This window comes from Ascaphus truei, chromosome 14, assembly GCF_040206685.1.
Source record: "Ascaphus truei isolate aAscTru1 chromosome 14, aAscTru1.hap1, whole genome shotgun sequence".
Lineage (NCBI taxonomy): Eukaryota > Metazoa > Chordata > Amphibia > Anura > Ascaphidae > Ascaphus > Ascaphus truei.
Window position 1 is genome coordinate 40,294,534 of NC_134496.1, and position 24,034 is coordinate 40,318,567.

General features: G+C 42.6%; 1 protein-coding gene across 7 annotated transcripts in view; it reads right to left on the reverse strand.

Annotated features, from left to right (window-relative positions):
* Positions 1-1,532: 1,532 nt before the first annotated feature.
* The window catches only part of IFT80 (intraflagellar transport 80), a 63,130-nt gene continuing 40,628 nt past the window's right edge, over positions 1,533-24,034 (reverse strand). For all 7 annotated transcript variants that reach the window (XM_075570593.1, XM_075570596.1, XM_075570595.1 and 4 more), the window contains exons 16-20: positions 23,457-23,628; positions 21,070-21,159; positions 20,797-20,969; positions 19,102-19,225; positions 1,533-3,776 (exon numbers count right to left, since the gene is read on the reverse strand). In XM_075570593.1, coding sequence (XP_075426708.1) covers positions 3,639-3,776; positions 19,102-19,225; positions 20,797-20,969; positions 21,070-21,159; positions 23,457-23,628 — 697 coding nt within the window. In that variant the 3' untranslated portion in view covers positions 1,533-3,638. The remainder of the gene's footprint in view (positions 3,777-19,101; positions 19,226-20,796; positions 20,970-21,069; positions 21,160-23,456; positions 23,629-24,034) is intronic.

The following is a 24,034-nucleotide window of genomic DNA, read 5'->3' on the forward strand; positions in this document are numbered from 1 at the left end:
ATGCTAAAAATAGCGGATTTCGCCCATTTCTGCATATGGAGAATAAAACTCTCCATTAAAGCTACTTTTTCTGAAACTCTCCAATTTTTAAATTCGCTGCTCTCTGCATAGGCCCCTTAGTGTCACCAGGCAACCTTTTTTTGTGTGGCAAACCTTTGTTAGGCCTGGGACATAGTAACTTGAAGCTCGCTCCTGCTCTGCCTCGCCTGCTGAAAATTGAGCTTTTTCCTGTCCTTGCAGGCGAGGCAGTGAGCGCCAAATTTGAAACTTCCCTGTGTGTTCAAATTTTCTGAGCCTCCGCCCGCATCAGCGTGCATGCGGAAGGGGAAACTATAGCCGCGCTGATGATGCAGGGGGTTTGTGCATCTGCTCAGCGCGGCTCAGCCCGCCTCAGCGAGCTTCCATTCACTATGTCCCAGGCCTTATCCTCAAGTGTTTCTCAACCAGAGGGAAGCAAATATTATCAAGGTGGGACGCAGGTGCAGATTGGCCTATCGGACTTTAGGGCTTGCCCCGGTGCTGCTGGTAATAGGACAACTGTCCTAGCAGCAGCCCGGTGGTAACAGCAATTCTCCCCCTCCTCCTGTCAGCACCGCAAGTTGGGTCTAACTTCTTCCCAAAGAACAGAGCTGGACCGGATATCAGCACTGAGGAAACCTCCTCACCAAAGGTAAGATTGCTGGAGGATGTTGTCAGTTATGTCCTGAAACATATTTTTTTTTACATTTCCATTCATGGTTAATACAATACTAAAATGCATGTAAATGTAAAAATACACTCGTTGGAAAAAGTGAGGTGTGTTTTTATTATGGTGGAACCAGTTATTTTTTTTTTTTTTTAAATGGTTGATGGGGCGTAAGATGCAAAAGGTTGAGAACAACTGCTCTAACACAGTAATGAACAACCAGAGTCCTTACCTACTGTAGGGTTTAATTAATGGTGTTTGAGAGTCAGGGAATTCCAGGCAGGCTGTAGGATTTACAGCTGTAATTTAGAATTTCCCCAAAAATGTTTCAGAGGTGTTTATTTTATAGGTAAAACATGAAGCAAAGTTAGAAGTGTGCAATAACACCAAGATTTGCGTTATATTTATTTTCATCATATAATGAACATACCGTATATATGTTCCTTTCCAATGTATCATGAGCATACAATACTGTTGCAACAGTCCTCACATGTATCTGTCAACTAAAAGTTTAATAATGTTTTCTCCTGCTACTTTCATAACTGGGCAGTTCTATGGCCCATCAATTTCCTACAAAAAAAAACAATGGGAGTCTGAATTTGTAATTCCTCTGGGGAAATAAAATAATGAAATATTTGGATATTTCACCTTGAGCTCAGGATAGAATACACTGTGTAGAGCATTCCTAGTTTAAATGTTGTATGGTTTCCCAGTGATGGGAGTGATTGGGATCATTAAGTAATTGTGCTTTGCGCAATGGATGGAAGCTCATGAGAACACTGTGCACAATCTTAAACATACTGCTAAACTTTAGACAGCATATCTTTTTGTAATAATACAACTGACAAAAGTTACAAAGATGTATTTTATGTATAACAATAATGACCAAAAAATATGGAAAGTGCAAAATATGTATTACATCGTAAATATGATTTCTCATATTTAATACTCTAAAATTCACAAAATAATTTATTTAAAAAACCATGAATAATATATATTACACAGAACTCAAACATTTATATTTTTTCAGGGAATATACTGTATTTAAAGCCTTTGTCTTGGAACTAGAAATCTAGAATATTGCCAAAAACAAGTATGTCAGATGGTATTTATAACTTGGCTAGTGAACAAGATGAATCAGGCTCACACAAGACCAGATGTGTCTTAAACAACCCCCTACTCAAACCCCCCCCCCCCCAAACATTATATTCATAAATTGAAAACTGCTGATTTGATAGAAAATCTCTTTTGTAGCTATTGTATGGGAAACCAATGTACCTTTCAATATACAATGACAACGTTCTAAATGTGATGTGCAGGGCGATCTAACATGCACTGTGAACTACAGAAGCTCAAGAGGGTTTTAAGGTGTTTAAGTTGCAGTCACACTTAGGGGCCTATGCAGAGAGCAGCGGTGGAATTAATTGGAGATGTTAATAAATAGTACCTTTTTTGGCGTGATTTTATCTCCATATGCAGAAAGGTCCAAAAACTGCATTTAAAATCATGTCTGCATATGGAGAGTTTCAACCGGCGAGATGCGCGCTGGTGAAACATGTTTTAAAAAAAGCGTGTTTTTTTTTTTTCTTCTCCCTCTGGCCGCCGAGCTCCAGCTTCCTGCCAACTTTTCTTGGCGGAGCCAATTGTTGAATTTTTCTCCATTTTAATGGCGCGATCAGCTGCTAGATGGCGATCGCGCCTTTCTGAATACGGCACTTTTGAAACCTGGCGAGATTTAGGTTCTCGCCACCCGCGCGGCGAGATTTAAAAAAATAAATAAAAATATGGCGCTTTTTTTTAACTCGCCATTACCTGCCTTTCTAAAGGCATATTTCGCCAACAAATGCCGCTAATTCAGTTACCGCAGCTCTCTGCATAGGCCCCTTAGTGTCCTATTCTAGAGCAGCTGAATTGGATCATTTGTCAAATTCCCCATTTACTTAATTATATAATGTTTGCTGCTGCGGCTGGTATAGCATAAGCCTCTGAACACTGTATCACAGCTCCAGGGAAGTGGAACCACTCCTCACCACCATACAGGCATACCCCGCTTTAAGTACACTCACTTTAAGTACACTCGCGAGTAAGTACATATCGCCCAATAGGCAAACGTTTGCTCACGCATGCGCCAGTCATCATGTCCTGAACAGCAATACCGGCTCCCTACCTGTACCGAAGCTGTGCGCAAGCAGGGAGACTATAGAGCCTGTTACAAATGCGTTATTTACATCAGTTATGCACGTATATGACGATTGCAGTACAGTACATGCATCGATAAGTGGGAAAAGGTAGTGCTTCACTTTAAGTACATTTTCGCTTTACATACATGCTCCGGTCCCATTGCGTACGTTAATGTGGGGTATGCCTGAACCTTTCCTACCATTTTTTTAAAAAAATGTTTATTTTACATTTGCAAGTAGGTTTATTAGCTTTTCAAATTTCCACTCAAATTAAGGACAACAACATTAACAATATACACGTTTGTGTTCAGTGCTCATACCATATCAATGAAAGTACACTGCAGCAATTACAAAGTTGCAGTCACCAGGGCAAAGGTATAATGCAGTGGATTTGGTTTTAGAATACTAACCCTATTTAGCTCAAATATTATTTTACTTAAGCATTCTTCAAATACTAGAAAAACACTAGCTTATGATTTTATTATGAAGAATTTTATCAGATAAAAAAAATAAAGGCCATCTGTAACAACATATTTTATGGCTGGGTGCTCTTTGATGAGATTAGTGTTAAGTGGGCTGGCGTAACTATCTTTTCTTACAAGTCACTTTTTGGGTATATGTGAAAATATCACCATGCTGATGAAATCTAATGTCTGAGATTGCATGAAACACAGGTAAAGCTACATTTTAAGCTTTTCAGAATGTTAAAGTTGACATTGAATCGAAATGGCTTATTTACAGCATTAACAAGACCGGATGCAAACATTTGTGTATCACTGAGAAAACGATTCCCGCTGTGCGGAGACGCTGCTCCTGACCGTTGAAGCTGATGATCCGGTTGACATCCTCTCTCGCTCTTTAACTAACTCCATCTCAATTTTTGCTTTAATTTTGTCCCAATCTACTTCAACCTGTGCAAAAAAAAAAAAAAATACAAAACAAGTTAACTGATCAGTGTAAACATTTTAATCAGAGAAAGGTTCCATCTCTTGATGAATGATTGATAGGCATATTTGAACACATTGAAGACACACATTATAAATGATGTCTCCTTGCTTTAACTCGGACCAGCTGCATTTCATTTATAGCACTTTGCTTCTCAGTCCTATCCAGGGTCTTTTATAAACATGTCCTCATTCATTTCACTAAATTACCAAAAATGTATATTAGTCACTGCTGAGTAGTGAGAAATCAGTTACTTTTTTATGCAATCAGGTGATGCATCACACACACACACACACACACACACGCGCACGCGCACGCGCACGCGCGCACACACTCTACCCCCTAGCTTTTCAAAGTAATTACATTTCCAGACTTCAGTCAATAGAAGCATCAGTCAAACTTCTAGTGAGACAACTTACTAAAGCACATGCTGTCCTACCAATGTGAATACAACAAAATAGCTTGACCACAGAGCACCGCAACAGGTCTCCATCAGAACCCCATTTTTGCAGCATTAAGACGGTAATTCTATATAATCTGGAGCAGCCATTAGATCCGTTTTTCATCTGAAAACTATTTTGGACTATACAAAATAAGGCCTTAATAGGTGCCATCCCATTGAAAATACGCTTCAATTAAAAATTACAATCTACTGTCTTTTTAATGTTAAAGATTGCTACTATCTGGGAAACACTGATTACAATTCTTCTCCCAGAATCCCCTGCTTGTGTCACTTTTACGGTTTAGTGTTTACTGACTGTATATCCCAAGTCAGGGCCGTGACATCAGAGTAGGATTAAAGCTTCATTTCATTCTGTCCGTCACGTTGTTCTATACAAGGCAGCCGGGAGTTCCCCGGGGACTTTCTTCCACTTAGAGCAGCAGTCCTGGTTTCACCTTTTTATTTTTTTGTTTTACCATATGCGACACGTGAGTAACTTTAATGAAATAATTACCCAAGATGCCGATCGATCCCTTCTCCTGGGATCGAGCGGCCAATATCCCACTTGTCTGGGTATCTTAATGGTTGCCTTGTGACTCTATGCTTCAGTCTGTGAAATGCTAGAACCGCAATGTAATATTTTAAACAACTTTCTAAATGGTTGCTATAGCAACCAAAGGATAATCAGTACATGAAAAAAATTATGGCATTAGGAGTTGAAAAAATAATAATGCAGGTAGTATTAATCTATTACTACAGCACTAATAAATACTGTATATATATATATATATATATATATATATATATATATATATGCATAGGTTTTTGCTGATTTAAAGGGGCAGTTCAATATAGCAGGTCAAGACATTTTTTAAAGCAATTTAGCAGTGTAATTTGCTTCCTTATAAAGTTTCAGTCACCCTTAAAATAATTATCTTACTTATTTGTATTTTGTGAAAAATAAATATATATATATATATATATATTATTAAATGTGCCACTGTGCTTAATTCACTTTTTTTTGTCGTAGCCAGGACTAACCCTTAAAAAAAACAACAACAAAAACAAGCCAGTTCAAGAGGCTGTAGAAATGTAGAGTATGTTCTTAGAGTAAAAGGGACTGCATCGTTAAGGGTTTATACGCAACAAAAGTTAAAAATGTGGAAGTATATACTTTTGAAATAAAAAGAGGAAGCTGTTCTTTAAAAATACAGAAAACGAAATAGATTTCCATAAGAAACAACTGTAAATAGAGCTTAAAATACTTGTTTTTTTTCCAGTGCGATAAAGGAAAACAATAGTGAAGAGAGAATGTTGTCACTAAGGAGTGGTGTGGGAATGCTTATGCTTAAATTCAATGAATATATAAGTAAAGTCAATAGTTATCAGATCTTTCTTGCATTCAATGCACTGAACCAACCATGCATCAATGAGAAAATCCTTCCCAATCCCTGGCCCAGAACTGTGGAGTGGAATGGAGAGTTTATTAAAGATGTACGATTAGAGCAGCTTGCGTGCGAGAGTAGTGGAGGAAAACTAGTCTCGGACATAGGATGACAAACAGGATGTCAATTGATCAGTATGAATAACGATATGGAGTTCAGATATTATTAGCAGAACGAGGCGACTACAGTAACAGTGATTTCCCAATACATTTAGGAATACACAGTGGGGCTGACGTAAACTGGGAATTGATAGAACAAAATGGCACAAAGTGAAAATGCAGTAATATCCCATTTAGATATACAGTGGTTTGCAGAAGTATTCACCCTCTACCAATAATGTCACAAGTTGTTCAATTACAAATAATGTACGCACAGTTTTCTCAAACAAACTATTTTTATTCAAAGCAACAAAGCTGTAGTGGTTAAACTGAATAGATGAGGTAGCAAAGCACTCAAATGCAAGGCCAAATCAGAATATAGTGCCAGAACCAACATCCAAAGGAAATCAGAAATATTGAGTAGTGGAAATGCAGCTAAAAATAATGGGTACAGTCATCCTGAAGACAGGTAGTGGGTAGGATAAGACCACCCACGATCAATCTCATTGGTAGGTTCCCCTGTAGCAATAATTACTCATGTTCCTTGGTGTGGCTGGCTGGCTGGCTGTGCAGCTTCCAATGATGGTATGCAGAATATAGATGGTAGGGAGGAGCGCACGAACCAAAAGGAGCAGGAAAGGACCCAAAATCCAAATATCAAAAAAGGTACTTTATTGTGTCATGAGACCAATCCAACGCGTTTCGAACATCACCGTGTTCTTTATCAAGGATAACATACAGTGTAATGCAACCTAATAAAAACCCTCTTACCTGCGTCCAATTCGCGACAAAACGGCACACGTAGTGACGTCATGACGCAATGCGCGATCCCTCGCGCATGCGCAAAGCGCCAAACCGCGGTCGAAGGGCGGAAGTGCCAACAGCAGGATGGAAAGAGAGGCTAAACATGTAAGGGCAAAATTGTATAAATGAGCCTAAACAGGACAAGAGAGTCAGAAGACCAACTCAAAATAAAAATTAACTAATGAGGACCATAAGGATAAGGAGGAAGGAAAGTGAGGGGAAAGGGAGGGAAGGATGATGAGGGAAAGGGAAGGGAGGGGAAAAGGAAGAAAACAATATAAAACATATAAGAATCCTAAGAATAATACAATACATACAATGTTAAAAACAAGTTATTAAAACCAAACAAAACATTGACAACTAATAAATGGAGATAACTAATATGACACAATATTTAGTGATCTGAGGACCTTAGCCAATGATTTATTGATAGAGGTTATTCCGTGACTAGTATCACTGATGCATTTGATATCCCCCTTAATACAGAGAGATCATCCCTGATACCCACTCGGGATGTTGGACATTCTCCCCTTGATACGCATGTGCAAACTTATAAGAAACAAGATTGTAGTGTGAATAAGCATAAGAACAAAGGACATAATAAATTTGATAATAATTGTCCACTCTTTATTTCAGTTTAATAAACAGAGTGGGGATATTAAATCAATTATTTCTAAACATTGGAATGTCTTATCTATGCACCCAATATTGAACAAATATATTGGATCAGGTCCTAAATTTGTGTATCGTAGGGCGAGAACTGTCGGTTCCTATATTTCCCCAAGTGACATAACTATTCCTAAGACGAGTAATTTTTCTTTCACCACCAAGGGTCAAATGCGGTTCTTGTGGTGTTTGCAAGCATATGAAATGTTCTATCTTTTTTCATGACAGTTTACCACATCCACATCCGCGAATTGGACGCAGGTAAGAGGGTATTTATTAGGTTGCATTACACTGTATGTTATCCTTAATAAAGAACGCGGTGACTTTCGAAACGCGTTGGATTGGTCTCATGACACAATAAAGTACTTTTTTTGATATTTGGATTTTGGGTCCTTTCCTGCTCTTTGTGGTTAAACTGAACACTGTTATTTGAGGAGGTGGTTAAATGTCAGCAAAGAAAAACAAAAACAGTGACATTTATTGGTTGCATAAGTATCAATTTCAGCCCCTTAAGTCAGTACATGGTAGACGCACCTTTTGCAGCAATCTCGGCTACAAGTCTTTTTGGATCGGCCTCTACTAGTTTTGCACAGTAGGATTGTAACATTTTTGCCCAATCTTCATGGTAAAATTGATCCAGTCCTGATAGGTTTGTTGGGGTATCGTCGATGAACTGCAATCTTCAAGTCTCGCCATAAATATTCGATTGGATTCAAGTCAGGACATTGACTGGGACACTCAAGAATATTAATTATCTTACATTACACTAATTGGCATTTGTGACATTATTTGTAGGGGGTGAATACTTCTGCAAACCACTGTATATATAATACATTGTGAATCGTGCACTCAGCAACACCGCTACGCACACCCTCCACACACCGCATGAGAGCCACACACCGTGCACCTATACTGTCCTGACCTGCCTCAGCCAAAGCTGCCTCACCTGTAGCCGCACCACCGCCTCACCTCCACCCGCCATTCCCTCACCCAAACTACCCCCGGCACGCCTCAGCCAAACCCGGCGCTTTTCACCTCTCCGCTCCACAACCGCCGCAGCCGCCCCATCTGCACAACTACCCACCCTCCCCACCCAAACCCGGCCGCTCCGAAACCTCCCCAGCCGCCTAATCAGCAAAACTACCCCCCAACCCCCTCACCCAAACCCGGCTCTTCTAACCTCCACACGCGCCGCCAGCGACTCCGCTCCGAAACCTCCTCAGCCGCACCATCAGTAAAGCTACCGCCCCACCTCACCCACCGTGTCCCACCCACCACCTCCCACCAAGTCACTGCCAAAGTCACTGCCTCCGACCCACCCACCCAGTCACTGCCTCCCAAGTCACTGCCTCTCACCCACTGCCTCCCAAGGTGTCACGGTAACTTATGACAATGAACAGATATAATGAACACCAAATATCTGGGTTGAACTGAACGAGGCTTAGATATAATAAAATATATTTATTCCTTAAATAAGGTGAACACAGCAATATAGTACAATTAACAGACAAGAAGGTAACACTTACTTAGGGTTGGGGGATGGAGAAGCATCAGCTAGCAATTCTCCAGCAATCCGGTGACATTCAAGATGGTATCAGAAGAACAACTAAAAACTGTAGGGTTGACACAGTTTATATACCTGTGTAACCCTATTCTTAACATTGAATACAGACTATTGGTGAACAATTATCTGTATCCAATCCCTAATGTGGAGACACAGATTAACCCATGCCCCCCAGCTAATTAGCCCATGTGTACTGGGACTCTATGGGTAGCCCCATTATTAAATCAGGGGCGACGACCAGTTTACCAAATGAAGTATCTGCATTGTTTGTAGGTGTAGACATAACACTTACAAACCACTCCAGTTTGATGATTCTCCACCCTCAGGTAACAATTAGAGTGGCAGAGTCTGTTGATTAGTACTTGGTCTGTTGATTAGTACTTAGTGTAAACAATCTGGGCAGTTAACTTTTGATCACAGTGCTTAGGCTCAATCAGCCGGCTGCCCTTCATGACCTATTAGCATAGCAGATGGTCTGCATTTTCAGAGCAGATCCAAAATACCATACATATATACTTTAATATCTACACATATTAATAAGTTCCATTCTGGTGGGCTCAGTGGATCGAAATTTGCCAGTTCTTAATGCCTACAGTAACTCCACACATTGGCCAAATATCAACTCTCTGCGACCTCCAGAACTGGAGATACAGAAATGCACTTTAAAACATTAAAATACAGGATTATAATGAGACATGGGAACAGGGGAACATACATTTTCCTGACATGACAAGGTGTAAGCCACATTCCTGGACCGCAGTCCAGTTAACCCCTTGCCTCCCTGGTGAAGTCAGGGGGTGGCCATATGGGGTGCAACCCCTTTAATACCGGGCCAACCCCCCTCTCCACCTCCCCTTCTTAATGGGTGACCTGTGGCCCACTGGCCCTAACGGGGAGTGGGGCACTGCTGGCACCATTAATGAACTCAGTCTCAGAGGGATAGTCCTGACGTGAAAGTCCATCAGCACTGCTGTTTTCACTACCCTTTTTGTGCTGAATGGTAAATTCAAACTCTTGCAAGGCCAAGCTCCACCTTAGCAACTTGGCATTCTCCCCTGATGGCCTCTGCAGCCAACTCAGGGGGTTGTGGTCTGTGAGGACCGTGAAAACCCTTCCATACACGTAGGGCTGGAGTTTTTTGAGTGCCCACACAATGGCCAAGCACTCTTTCTCAATGGTGGCATAGGCCACCTCTCTGGGGAGTAGTTTTCGGCTGAGGAACACCACAGGGTGCTCTCTGCCGTCGTCCCCCACTTGGCTCAACACAGCCCAGCCCCAATGCCATAGTCCATAGGCATCAGTTTGTATGAGGAAATGTTTGGTATAGTCCGGGGCAGCCAGTATGGGGGCCCCAGCAAGCGCAGTTTTCAGTGCCTGGAATGAAGTCTCTCAGGCAGGAGTCCAGGTGATAAGCACAGGCAGTTGCTTCTTAGTCAAATCAGTCAGGGTTTTGGCCACAGCGCTGTACTGTGGGACAAACTTCCTATAGTACCCTGCGGTGCCCAAAAATGCCATGACCTGTTTCTTGGTTTTTGGAACAGGCCACTGAACTATGGCTTCTACCTTAGCTGGCTCTGGTTTGAGGTGCCCTCCACCCACCCTGTGCCCTAAGTACAGGACCTCTGCCATCCCTACCATACACTTAGTGGGTTTCAAGGTAAGCCCAGCCTCCCTGATCCTATCTAGCACCGCAGCTACATGTCCTAAATGGGAGTCCCAGGAATTACTAAAGACGGCAATGTCATCTAAGTAAGCCCTGGCATAGCTCTGCATCCCTTCCAGTAACCTATTGACCAGGCGTTGGAAGGTAGCCGGGGCATTCTTCATCCCAAATGGCATCACCAAAAACTCATAGAGGCCACTTGGAGTGATGAATGCGGACTTTTCCCTAGCCTCTAGGGTCAGTGGGATTTGCCAATAGCCTTTGCTCAAATCCATAGTGGTCAGATACCTTGCCCCCGCGAGTTCATCTAGTAACTCATCCATGCGGGGCATGGGATAGGCATCTGACACCGTCCCAGTGTTCAGCAAGCGGTAGTCCACACAAAACCGGGTGGTCTTGTCCTCCTTAGGGACTAGAACTACCGGGCTTGCCCAAGGACTCTGGGACGGAGTAATTACCCCTAGGGTCAGCATCTCCTCTATTTTCCTCTCCATACTGGTCTTGACCTCTGCTGACACTCTATAAGCGTGCTTATGCAGAGGCTGCAGGTCCCCTGTGTGTACTGGGTGTTTGGTGAGATGTGTGGTCCCTGGCATGTCAGTGAAGAGGGCCCCATACTTAGCTAGAATGTCCCTGGCTTCTCCCTTCTGCCTAGCACTCAACTGTGCCCCTATCTCCACCTGCTCCACAGTGTTTCCCTGCCTAGCCTCCCCTAGGAGATCAGGCAGAGCATTGCTCGCCGGATCCTCCAGCAGTGGGCTACAAATGGCCATTACTGCTCCCATACTCGGTGCTCTGTATTCTTTCAGCATATTGACGTGATATGTCTTATGCCTCTCAGGATCTACCTGTACAACGCAGTTGTACTCATTCACCTTTCAGATGACCAGGCAGCCATCAACTTGTTCCCCAGAGTGGGTTTGAGAACAAGCACCTGCTGTCCTGGGATGAATTCCCTGCTACGGGCATTCCGGTCATACCATTGCTTTTGCTTGGTCTGAGCGGCCCTGAGGTGGTCCTGGGCCACCCCCATGAGCATCTCTAACCGGTCTCGGAGATCTACTACATACTGGATCACTGAAGCATCAGTAGCAGTAGCCTCCCCTTCCCATCCCTCACGGAATAGGTCCAGAGGTCCACGTACCCTGCGGCCATATAGTAGCTCGAAGGGGGAGAAGCCTGTAGATTCCTGCGGTACCTCTGGGTAGGCAAACAGCAAGTGCTGTAAATGAATCTCCCAGTCTTTCCCCTCCGCCTCTATAAAGGTCCAAAGCATCTGCTTCAGGGTACCGTTAAACCTCTCACATAATCCGTTTGTCTGGGGATGGTAAGGGGTAGAGCGCCGGTGCTGTACACCGCATGCATCCCAGAGACAATGTAACAGTTCACTCATGAACTGCGACCCCTGATCGGTTAGAACCTCACTAGGGAAACCTACCCTAGATAAAATGTTCAGCAAAGCTGCTGCCACTGTCTTGGCATCTATGGTGCCAAGCGCTACCGCCTCAGGGTACCGGGTGGCAAAATCCACCACCGTGAGGATGTAGCGCTTCCCTGACCTGCTAGGAATCATAAGGGGTCCTACAAGATCCATCGCTACTTTCTGGAAGGGTTCCCCTATTATCGGTAGGGGTTTCAGGGGTGCCTTCAAACGGTCGCCCGCCTTACCCACTCGCTGGCAGGCATCACTGTTCCAAAAGAGCCAGAAAAATTTAAACACACGGTTTTAAAAAATAAGTCCACTTTTTATCCAACCTATTACAAAGGAAACTATTTAGAAGTATTTTATAATTTAATTACAAAAGACTTTGAGGACTTGACTAAAAATAACAAATCTAAAACTAGGAATAATATAACCAAGGAAGAAAAAAGAGCATTAGAAGAGATAACAGAAAATACAAATATTATCATCAAACAGGCTGATAAGGGAGGGGGAGTTGTTATCATGAATAGAGAGGATTATCTAAAAGAAGCAAATCGCCTGTTAGGAGAGCCACACACTTATGAAATCTTAAAGAAAAATCCCACAAGAATATTTACTGGGGAATTGCAATCTATGTTAGAGAAGGGGAGAGATATAGGAATCCTGACAGAACAGGAGTTTACATTTCTGCTTAATAAAACATCACAAATTCCAATATTTTACATATTACCTAAGATCCACAAGTGTCAAAAGAATCCTCCCGGCAGACCAATCATCTCCGGTATCAACTCCCTTATCTCTAATCTATCGGCCTACATTGACTCTTTTTTACAAGGCTATGTTAAAACACTAAAGTCTCATCTAAGAGATACAACGGAAGTACTTCAGGTTCTAGATACGATTGTTTGGAAGGAAGACTATATTCTAGCTACCATAGACGTCTCTTCTTTGTACACATCCATTGCGCACAATTTAGGCTGTGAAGCTATCAAATACTTTTTGGATAAAGATTCGGAATTGCACGTCTCACAGGCAGAATTCATCTTGGAGAGCATAGCATTCATATTGGAGAAAAAATATTTTCTCTTTGAGGATATCTTTTACATTCAGAAATGTGGCACCGCCATGGGAACGAAATTCGCCCCCAGTTATGCCAACCTCTTTATGGGGTTTTGGGAGGAACATAACATCTGGCACAATGGCATGCTGGGGGAGGGTGTTGTCCTATGGCGGCGCTACATTGACGATATCATTTTAATCTGGCCAGGGGAACAAGAGAACTTGGATCAGTACATTGCAAATTTGAACAATAATGTGTTGAACCTAGAATTTACTTCAACAAGTAAAATTTCACTTAACTATTTAGATCTAGTTATTTATATCGAAGAAGGTCATCTTAAAACTAAGTCCTACTTTAAAAGTGTTGATAGCAATAATTATATCCTACGTTCCAGCTGTCATCATCATCAGTGGATGGACAATGTACCCTATAGTCAATATAGGAGAATGCGTAGAAACTGTACGGAGGAAGCTGTCTTTGAAGAACAATGCAAAACACTTGAATCACGTTTTATTCAAAAAAAATTATAAAAGAAACATTTTAAATACAGCACTGAATAAAGCTAAATCGTTAGACAGAAAGGATTTATTGGAACCGAAGGACAAAACAACTATAGCAGTAAAAAATACTAATAATCAATTCGATACTGCCTTTCTGACCACATTTACTAAAGAAGCGAATAGCATCAGTAAAATTATCCGCAAACACTGGCACGTTTTAAGAACTGATCCAATTTTAAAAACACACTCCCAGAACACCCAAAAATAATCTTTAAAAAAGCACAAAAATTAAAAAATATTGTTGCCCCAAGTGATATAAAAAAACAAGAAACCAAAAATAAAGGATGGTTTCAGAGCATTGAAGGTTTCTTTGGATGTTCAACGTGCAAAGCGTGTGAACATAAACAAACAGATAAAAAGCATTTCAAAAGCAATAACCGTAAAGAAAATTTTAAGATAAAGCAATATATGAATTGCTATACGGAATATGTTATTTACTTATTAGAGTGCCCATGTGGGCTACAGTACGTGGGAAAAACTAAAAGAGTAATTCGAACACGTATTATAGAACATCTAAGTAACATTAGAAGAGGCATACTAACACATAGTGTGTCAAAACATTATGCTAAATATCACAGTTCAAATACCAAAGGTTTAAAATTCACCACTATTGAGAATGTGTTACAACACTGGAGAGGCCGCAGTAGGGATATAGATCTGAGCAAACGCGAGATGAATTGGATACATAGACTCAACACCTTAATACCCAACGGCCTTAATGCTGACTTTGAATTAGCTCCATTCCTTACATAATATACCCTTTGCTCAGATTTGGTCTTCCTACTGTAGCCTCTCAAGTATATATATGGTTTACAGTGCTGTTGCTTTTATTTCATTTATTTATTAGATATCCTGTTATTTATATCACGTAGCGATTTATCTAGGACTATATATATATATTTGGGATAATTGAACAGCAGATTGTGTTATGATATTTTATGTTGGAACTGATCATCTTTTTATCTCTTTCTCTCTCCTGATCATTATGAGTTGTATTATTATTGATACATATTCATTATTTTATAATTGCTCTATTAGTTTTTTTAGCTATGTATTTTATTATGTATTATTGTATTAATGCGCCGATTTGACCACAAAGTTTTGTACCGCATAATTAAGGAAAACCTGTGTGATTATTAAATTGATTGATTAATTAGATTAAGTATGTACCCTATATATTAGTATGGACCCACTAGGGGTATTAGTCGTGCTCCTGAGGAAGCTGTCATTGACAGCGAAACGCGTAGAGCCATTCGTAGTTGCTGCAGCTGCCCGTGAACTGAAGGCGCCGAGTTGCTGTGTTTCCCTACTGCTCGCCTCCAAAGCTCCCCGACCGGACGTCGTCATTCCTACATCGGATGTGACGTCAGACGCCATTTTCCAGCTGGCCCGACGAGAGTCACGGAGAGAAGCAGTCAGCCGTTCCACACGGGTCCGGCACTCTACTGCCTCAAGTTAAAACCCTATATGTACATGAATTATGTACTTATTGTGAGTACGATTCCTACTATTGTCTTTTATCTATAAACTTTATATTGCGATCTGTACCATGGTCTGCCCTTGTTTTACATGACATTCATCCTGCAACATCTCCTGTCTGAGAATCTATCTGGCTACATTTCCTGCTGAAAATTACTGACACCGCTGGGGATCCAGACCCACTTCTACCGGTTGTGTAGACAAATGCTGTTTTTACTCTGACCTGCTGTAAGTAGGCATTGCTACAGAGCCAAGATTTAATCTATCCAGATTGTGTTGATTTACTGCACTATTATATGTTTCTTATATTTTTTTGGTGCATTCCTGATATCTTCGCTCCTTTCCACTTTGGACAAGAAATCTCTGAAAGGATTCTGTACATATTCCTTGGAAGGTTGAGAAATTTATTGGAGTTCACCTTTACACACATTGTTTATCTATTAATTTTAGGCACTATTATTCACATATTGGGTGTTGTTAGCGCCGTTTCAAGTCACGTTAGGTTTACAGGCATCACAAGAGCAGCAGAAAGTGCCCACATCTCGTGATGCCCCCGGCCAGTAGTAACGCTGTAATAACCGGGCTCGCGTTCTGTTGACCCCTTGATGTCCCGCTAACGGAATAGAGTGAGCTACCCGTAACAGTTGCTGTCGGTACCCCTGGGGCACTACTAGCTGTCGCTTACCGGTCAATCCCTCCTCTATCCCTGGGTTCCCTTCTCTATACAGGAGTCCCTTATACCATAGGCAGTGCTCAGTGCCTTCTCCTGCCTGAGATTTGGACGCCCGAAGTCTCACGCCGGCCAGGGTAGGGTCTGTCTTCACTGCCTCCCTAAACTGGGCTCCAAATTCTGGCCACCCCCCAGTCATGTCATTGTCCGGAGAATGGGGAAGGGTGAGGGGGAACAGTAAGTCAATCTGTGGTTGCAACTGATCCTGGCTTACCTCCCCGGACTGCTCTGCGCCCTCCGCTAACGTTGGTCCCAAAGGCTGGGGGACTGGCGCTGCCGCCATTGCTGCTGTCTGGCTCCGGGTAACGCCGCCACTGCAGCGGGCTTGGGCACTCGGTCATAGGTGCATCATCATCGGTTCCAGATCGTTGCCAAGAAGAACATCGGCATCCAAACCGGGTAAAACCCCCACCTCCCGCACACACTGGCCCTCCCCCCAATCCAAAAAGATTCTGGCCACTTGCAGGAAACATGGCTCTCCGTCGGCCACAGTGATCTGTATCCCAGGGCATGGGAGTAATTCCTCTGGCCGTACCATATCAGGTCGGACCAGGGTCACTGCATCTCCTGAATCCAGCAAGCGCGGGCTACTGGCTTCGCAGCTGGGATGCGTTGCCCCTGATGGGGTCCGCCGGAACACAGGGGTTCCGGGCAATCTGGTCTGATGTGACCAGGGCGGTTGCAGTTGCAGCACCGGCGCTCGTGCCGGAGCTCCCCCTCTTTCGGTGGACTGCTGCCCGCAGGCGGCCTCTGAGTCCATTGGGGGGTATTGGCAGACTTTCTGGCCGGTGCCGCCGCCACCTTGGCTACTGTTTTGGCGGTCATCAGGGCTCGGCTGGCCACATAGTCGTCTGCAAGCCTCGCCGCCTCCTGGTAAGTCTTGGGCTTCTTGTCGTGCACCCAAGCCCTCACCACCGGCGGGCACTGCTGCATGAGTTGCTCCTGAAAAATGAGGTCCAGCAGGCGTTGGGTAAGTCCGTGCCTCATAGCCCTCCACCCAGCGTATCCCGTACAAAGCCATGCGGGTCACGTAGGTGACATAGGACTCCTGGGGCTGCCTCTCTTCCTGCCGGAATTTACCCCGGTAGGCTTCAGGGGTAAAACCGTACTGAAACAGTAACAGTTCTTTCAGGTGGTCATAGTCATCAGCATACTCATCTGGAAGCACCATCATCGTCTGCTTAGCCAAGCCGTACAGTAAGGGGTCCAAACGTGCAACCCTATGTTGCACTTTGTACCGCCGACACTGTGTCTCAAAGTTCTTTAAAAAACTATCAATCTGATCAGTACCTTCCACAAACTTGGTGAGACTGTGCTGATCCAGTTTGAGTTCATCGTTGTTGGGTTGGACAGGGGGGCAATAAGCGGGTCTGTTCACTGCCATAGTGATAAACTGCAGCCGCTCCTCCGGTGTCCCTCTGTCACCCCACGCAGTAATCAGTGCCAACATTTCAGGGGTGAACGGACTGGTAGTCGCAGCAACCAGTACCCCTCCTGTTGCACTGCTCCCGGGAGATGCACTCGTTCCCTCCCCGAGATTCCGCCGCCCCGGCACTGTGTTCCTTCCCTGATCTCCGGGTGGCTGTATAAGGGCAAGCTGAGCCGTATCCTGAGGCTCTGCAAGCCTGGCTTCATAGTCACCGATTGTGTCAACCATGTCTGCGACCTCCTGGTTCTCATAGGGCAGTCCATATTCACGGCACTTGTCCTTCAGCTGAGCTCGGGTACTCATGTTGGATGAGCCTTCCGCCTCGCTCATGGTTCACGGTCGCAGCAGTGAGGTGGTGTTACAACTTGTGTTAACTGTTGCACTGCTGTGTGTTCAATATCTTTAGTCCCAGGAACTCGCAATTACTCTCGAGTTCCCACTATATGACAGAGTCCCACAGAACACTGTAATATAGGTTCAGTTCAATCCCGCCGCTTGCCACCAGTTAATTATAGAGCTTGTCACGGTAGCTTATGACAAGATAAAATGAACACCAAATATCTGGGTTGAACTGAACGAGGCTTAGCTATAATAAAATATATTTATTCCTTAAATAAGGTGAACAAAGCAATATAGTACAATTAACAGACAAGAAGGTAACACTTACTTAGGGTTGGGGGATGGAGAAGTATCAGCTAGCAATTCTCCAGCAATCCGGTGACATTCAAGATGGTATCAGAAGAACAACTAAAAACTGTAGGGTTGACACAGTTTATATACCTGTGTAACCCTATTCTTAACATTGAATACAGACTATTGGTGAACAATTATCTGTATCCAATCCCTAACATGGAGACACAGAATAACCCATGCCCCCCAGCTAATTAGCCCATGTGTACTGGGACTCTATGGGTAGCCCCATAATTAAATCAGGGGCGACGACCAGTTTACCAAATGAAGTATCTGCATTGTTTGTAGGTGTAGACATAACACTTACAAACCACTCCAGTTTGATGATTCTCCACCCTCAGGTAACAATTAGAGTGGCAGAGTCTGTTGATTAGTACTTGGTCTGTTGATTAGTACTTAGTGTAAACAATCCGGGCAGTTAACTTTTGATCACAGTGCTTAGGCTCAATCAGCCGGCTGCCCTTCATGACCTATTAGCATAGCAGATGGTCTGCATTTTCAGAGCAGATCCAAAATACCATACATATATACTTTAATATCTACACATATTAATAAGTTCCATTCTGGTGGGCTCAGTTGGTCGAAATTTGCCAGTTCTTAATGCCTACAGTGACTCCACACATTGGCAAAATATCAACTCTCTGCGACCTCCAGAACTGGAGATACAGAAATGCACTTTAAAACATTAAAATACAGGATTATAATGAAACATGGGAACAGGGGAACATACATTTTCCTGACATGACAAGGTGTAAGCCACATTCCTGGACCGCAGTCCAGTTAACCCCTTGCCTCCCTGGTGAGGTCAGGGGGTGGCCATATGGGGTGCAACCCCTTTAATACCGGGCCAACCCCCCTCTCCCTCTACACAAGGTCACTGCCTCCCTCCCCCTCACCCACCGCCTCCCTCTCACCCACCCAGTCACTGCCTCCCTCCCTCTCACCCACCCAGTCACTGCCTCCCACCCACCCACTAATGATGATGATCTAATGATCTATTAAACAAAAAAGAAAAGGAATTTTCCCTTTTTGCTGCTTTAAATCACCAATTCATTCTATAAACTATTGACCTGAAATCCGTATAATTCGCAGTTCATTTGTGCATGCACGCAATCCGTGCTAGTGTTTTTTATTCATGGCATTTCTTCTAAGGGATCAGTATCTTAGGGATCTCATTTTGTAGGGCATTTATTCAGTTGGACAGCAAAAATAACAGACTAGTCCACGCATTTACTTACACCTTCTGCATATTGCAGAAATCTCTGGTTGGTTTCTTTCTTACTGAAGTCATCCAGATACTTTTGTCGATAAGCCAAAACAGTATCGACATGTGTCTTGTGTTTCACAGCAATCTCCAAGGCTCTGAATTAAAAACATAAAGTGCACTTTTAAGCAAAGATGTGAAAAGGTTGCCAAAGTAATCTCATGTTTAATATGTCCAAGTAAAAAAATAAAATGACACTATATACAATGCTGTGCAGTTTTACACAGACATTGTACGCTTTAAATGTAATGTTTAACCCTTACACCAGGGGTGGGCAACTCTGAGAGACACAGGTATATCCTGAAAACCTGACCTGTTGGTTGCCCTTGAGGACTGGAGTTGCCAACCCCTGCCTTACACATCTGTCATGAAGCAGTAAACCCTGATGGCAAAAGAACAAAGATAAATAGTTTATCCTCCAACTATTTTGTTACAGGAAACAGATACAATTCACCCAAACACATGAAATAGATAAATATACAGATCTTGCAAAAGCATTTGGAGTACAAATGTACCTCATATGTTTAGCATGGTTATCATGTATACTTAGTAGATATGTATCAGAGGTGGCAAACTCCAGTCCTCAATGGCCACCATCAGGTCAGGTTTTAAAAATTTCCCTGCTTTGGCAAAGGTGGCTCAATCAGGGGCTCATTCGTCGAGTGACCCACCTGTGCTGAAGCAGGGATAGTCTTAACGCTTGACCTGTTGGTGGCCCTTGAGGACTGGAGTTGGCCACCCCCTGTTCTATATTAATTTGCTAATAGTGATATTTATTTTGTGTCTACCTCACTGAACAACCCTTTTTATTTTTGGACATGACTAAAATGGCAACTAAGTAGGCGGTCTACTACAAAATGCCATTCCGGGTTACATGGAACCAAAGGAAGGCTGGTTGCCTAAAACCCTGCTATATTAGATACCCTACACAAGACTTCCTGATAGTGGCTCGATTTGCCTTATAGCCCGAGATCTTCTGTGCTATACAATTCACAGGGAGAAAATAGGAATGCGATTTGGTTTCAGGCTTAAAAAAAATTGTTTACAATACGTAGCCTAAAAAAGGACAATATTTCCATTGTCTGGTAATCAAGCTCATATTAAAACAATAAGGAGTTTGTTTCAAGCAACAAGTGCACAGAATAAATATTTCTAGCTGCTAATGTGGATCAAGAAGGGTGTGCGGAGGGCAGGAACAGAAGTGCTACTGAGTGAGCCAAGCAGCATAGATTCCATGTTCATTGAATTTAAATTTAGTCTGACCAAACGATTATTTCTATAGTAATTTGGCCACGTGTCCTGTATTGTTTTTGCAGCTGATCAGTCTCTTGTAAATTTTAAATAATGTGAAGGCTCCTGATCTATGCAACAAAACTGCCCCCCAAACAAATAATGTCCCTTTGAATGTGTGTGTGCATGTGACGGAGGACAACTGGCTTGTAAGTCCCAATATGCCAATAATATCTATTGTACATCTACACATATTTTGTATTACTGTGATACAATCCTTTATGCTTTGTCAACTGCATCTGTTAAAAGAAAAAAAAATGCCTAAATGAGCTAAACAAAAAAAAAAAAAAAAGAAGAAGGAATATAACAATATTTAATGCAACCATGTATTTAAGTAGCTAAAGTTACATTTCACAGAGCAATTCACAATAGTGATTACCTTTCCCAGTTATAAGAGTCAATATTGAGCTGAATGGCTTGGTATGTCAGACCGGCCTGGAGGAGCATAGCTTCAGCATCTTGAAAACGTCCGCTGAAAAGCTGGATATGAGCCAATCTCGACTCTTTCGATGGCAGGTCTTTAATTGAATTTATGTACTGAACTTTATCAATCTGCAAGAAAAAAAAAGAAAAAAAAGGATACTGCAGAAAACAGAAAAAACGTATCAATATAAAACGGGTATTTAAAGGGTCATTATATAGGCTTCCGTACCGCACCAATTGCTGCATATGCTACTTCTGCTGTTGTCATTTCCTTGCTTGCAATGGCCATGACAGCTAGACATGACCACAATGTCTGCTCCTAAACGTGTGAAGGGAAGAAAATAAACTAAAATCAGTGTCATTTTATATATATATCAAAATCTAAACATTGATGCATTGCTCCAAAGATGCAATAAGAAACATGATAAATAAGATGCACCAAGTTATCACATTCTCTATATTCTTTTTCCCCACTTCTTTCATGTCAGACTGCCAGCAACAAATATGTGCCAACTATTAATTACCTCTCAATGCAGGAGGGCTCAGTTGGACTGAAGCACTAGTGGAACGATTAAATATGCCCCTGAATGTCAGAAGCCAGCCAGTAAATACTTGAGTGATATCTTTATTAGCCAATTTAAAAATACATACTTTCACATACAATTAAGTTCCTTAATCATATCTGAAGGGAAAAAAAGGGAACCTCCACCTGAAAAAAATATTAAATATGTGTCGTGTATTCAATACATGGTTCAACATTGGTGTTTCTCTCTCTACATATACATATTATACACACACACACACACACACACATATTAGAATAATCAAATAAATATAATACGCTCCAATGCTTATAAAAGCATACATACACAGGTGTGTGTGGGTGTGCATACACACCAAACTCATTTTGAAACATACTTAATTTTACTGCTTTATGGCTATATTTACTGCTAGTGAAGTTGTACAATATAGCTCTACAGACTTGTGTTTCTGACATGCTGCATTATCACAACTAAGTAATAATCAGGCAGGTATTAGGCAGAAACACACTGCTGTAGTTTACAAAAAGACAATAAACTACATGCATACCCCGCATTAACGTACGCAATGGGACCGGAGCATGTACAGTATGTAAAGCAAAAATGTACTTAAAGTGAAGCACTACCTTTTTCCCACTTATCGATGCATGTACTGTACTGCAATCATCATACACGTGCATAACTGATGTAAATAACGCATGTGTAACAGGCTCTATAGTCTCCCTGCTTGCGCACAGCTTCGGTACAGGTAGGGAGCCGGTATTGCTGTTCAGGACGTGCTGACAGGCGCATGCGCGAGCTGGCGTTTGCCTATTGGGCGATATGTCCTTACTCGTGAGTGTACTTAAAGTGAGTGTGCTTAAACCGGGGTATGCCTGTACTGAACTCGTCTCATGTGGTGGGTCAAATGACGCCGCGGTTGTCACCAACGTGACGTCGCACAGTGTCGCCTTGCTATGGTTATGCGTCAACGTGACGTCATTTGACGTTGCGATGCCGCGTTGCCATGGCAACAAGACGCTGTATGTCATCACGTTGGTGACGTTCGCTGTGTCATTTGACGCTGCGGTTCAGAAGGAGGGCGACAGCAAGGAGTGACAAATAATGATACTACCGAGAAAGACAAAAACATATGCAACATAGTGGGGCCTTCCAGACCGCTGGGCCCTGGTAATTTGTACCGGTTTCCCCCCCACCCCCGCCCTCTCTCGTCGGCCCTGACCGGGAAACCCAACGGTCCCAAAACACTGCCCTAAATTATAGAAGGAGAAATGACAAAGAAAAATGATTGGTGAAAAAAATAATCATGAACAAATGCAAGCAAGTTCTAGTAACAAGGACAGGAATCATTCCAACAAATACTAGGAAGACTGGAAGTGAGAAAAGGTTGCGTTCTTTTTATGACCATGTACATTTAATGTGCTGTTTCCACCTTTAAAATGTAATGGGACAAGTGGTTACTGCACCCCACCAATAATGCACTTTTATTCTGGTCTTCTAATTTAGGGGTGCGCAAACTTCTGATGCTGCGCCCCCTGCATCCACTACCCGGTGTTCACCCCCCACCCCATTACTTGCCTGTCGGCGTCAGCGGGGTCATGTGACGTCACGTGGTGCCATGGCAACGGGCGTCAACGTGGGGTGACGCCACGTTGCCACGAAGACGACTGAACCACAGCAAGTTCAGTTGCAGAAGCCTCACGCGATACCCCGGCATTTTACTTAAATGCCATGGGGAAGAACGCTGGGCCTCTGCAACCGCCCGCGCCCCCCCCCCCCCCCCAAGAAAATCCTGCGCCCTCCAGTTAGCGGACCCCTGTTCTAATTAATATATTTGAATGGTGCTGGAGCAAACATCGAAATTTCCAAATACCTTGAAATGGTTAAACAGCACATAGTACATTTTGATATGAGGTTTTATTTGAGATTATTCAAGATTTGATAGATTGTGAGGTAACAGCTACAGGAATAGGACTAGAAGGCCCCAACCCCCCCCCCCCCCCCCCCCAAAAAAGGGAACGAATGATTCTGAAAGTAGTCCTTGTTCTATTCCTGATATGATATCATAGTGCGTTACCTTAACAAAACGACAGAGCCTCAATGAATCTTCCCACTTAGCAGAGCGGTTATATATATGAAGAATTGCTGGATAAGGTGATATATTCGTGTGCACTTGCGAGCCATCGCTTCTCCGTATTGTCACTCGGTTACCAACAAAACTCACAATCTGAGGAGTTTTGCTAAACTCGCTGAAAAATAAAGTAATGAAATTAACAAAATGATTCATTGATTCATTTATCAAATTGGAATTAGAGTTGAAAATTATTATAAAAGAGTTTATATTATCAGTTGCATACAATGTTTTTTTTTGTACTAACAAACTGTGCTATTTCAAAACCATAACCAACAAATAAGGTTTTTCATGCATGGCCAGGGTTTAGGATTATGTGCAGGGAAGTTAGTAAACAAAAAATGTGCATGTATATAGTTCAACTGTGTTACTAAGTATGTCCTTTGTAATAAAAAAAACAACTTCTTAAACTCAAACACACTTGTAATTGTTTTAAGGCTGAGAAAAGAGAAAGGACAAGCAGATTTCCTCCCAACTCAGACCACAAGACTGGGGAAGACCAAATCAGCCAGGAATGTCTGGTC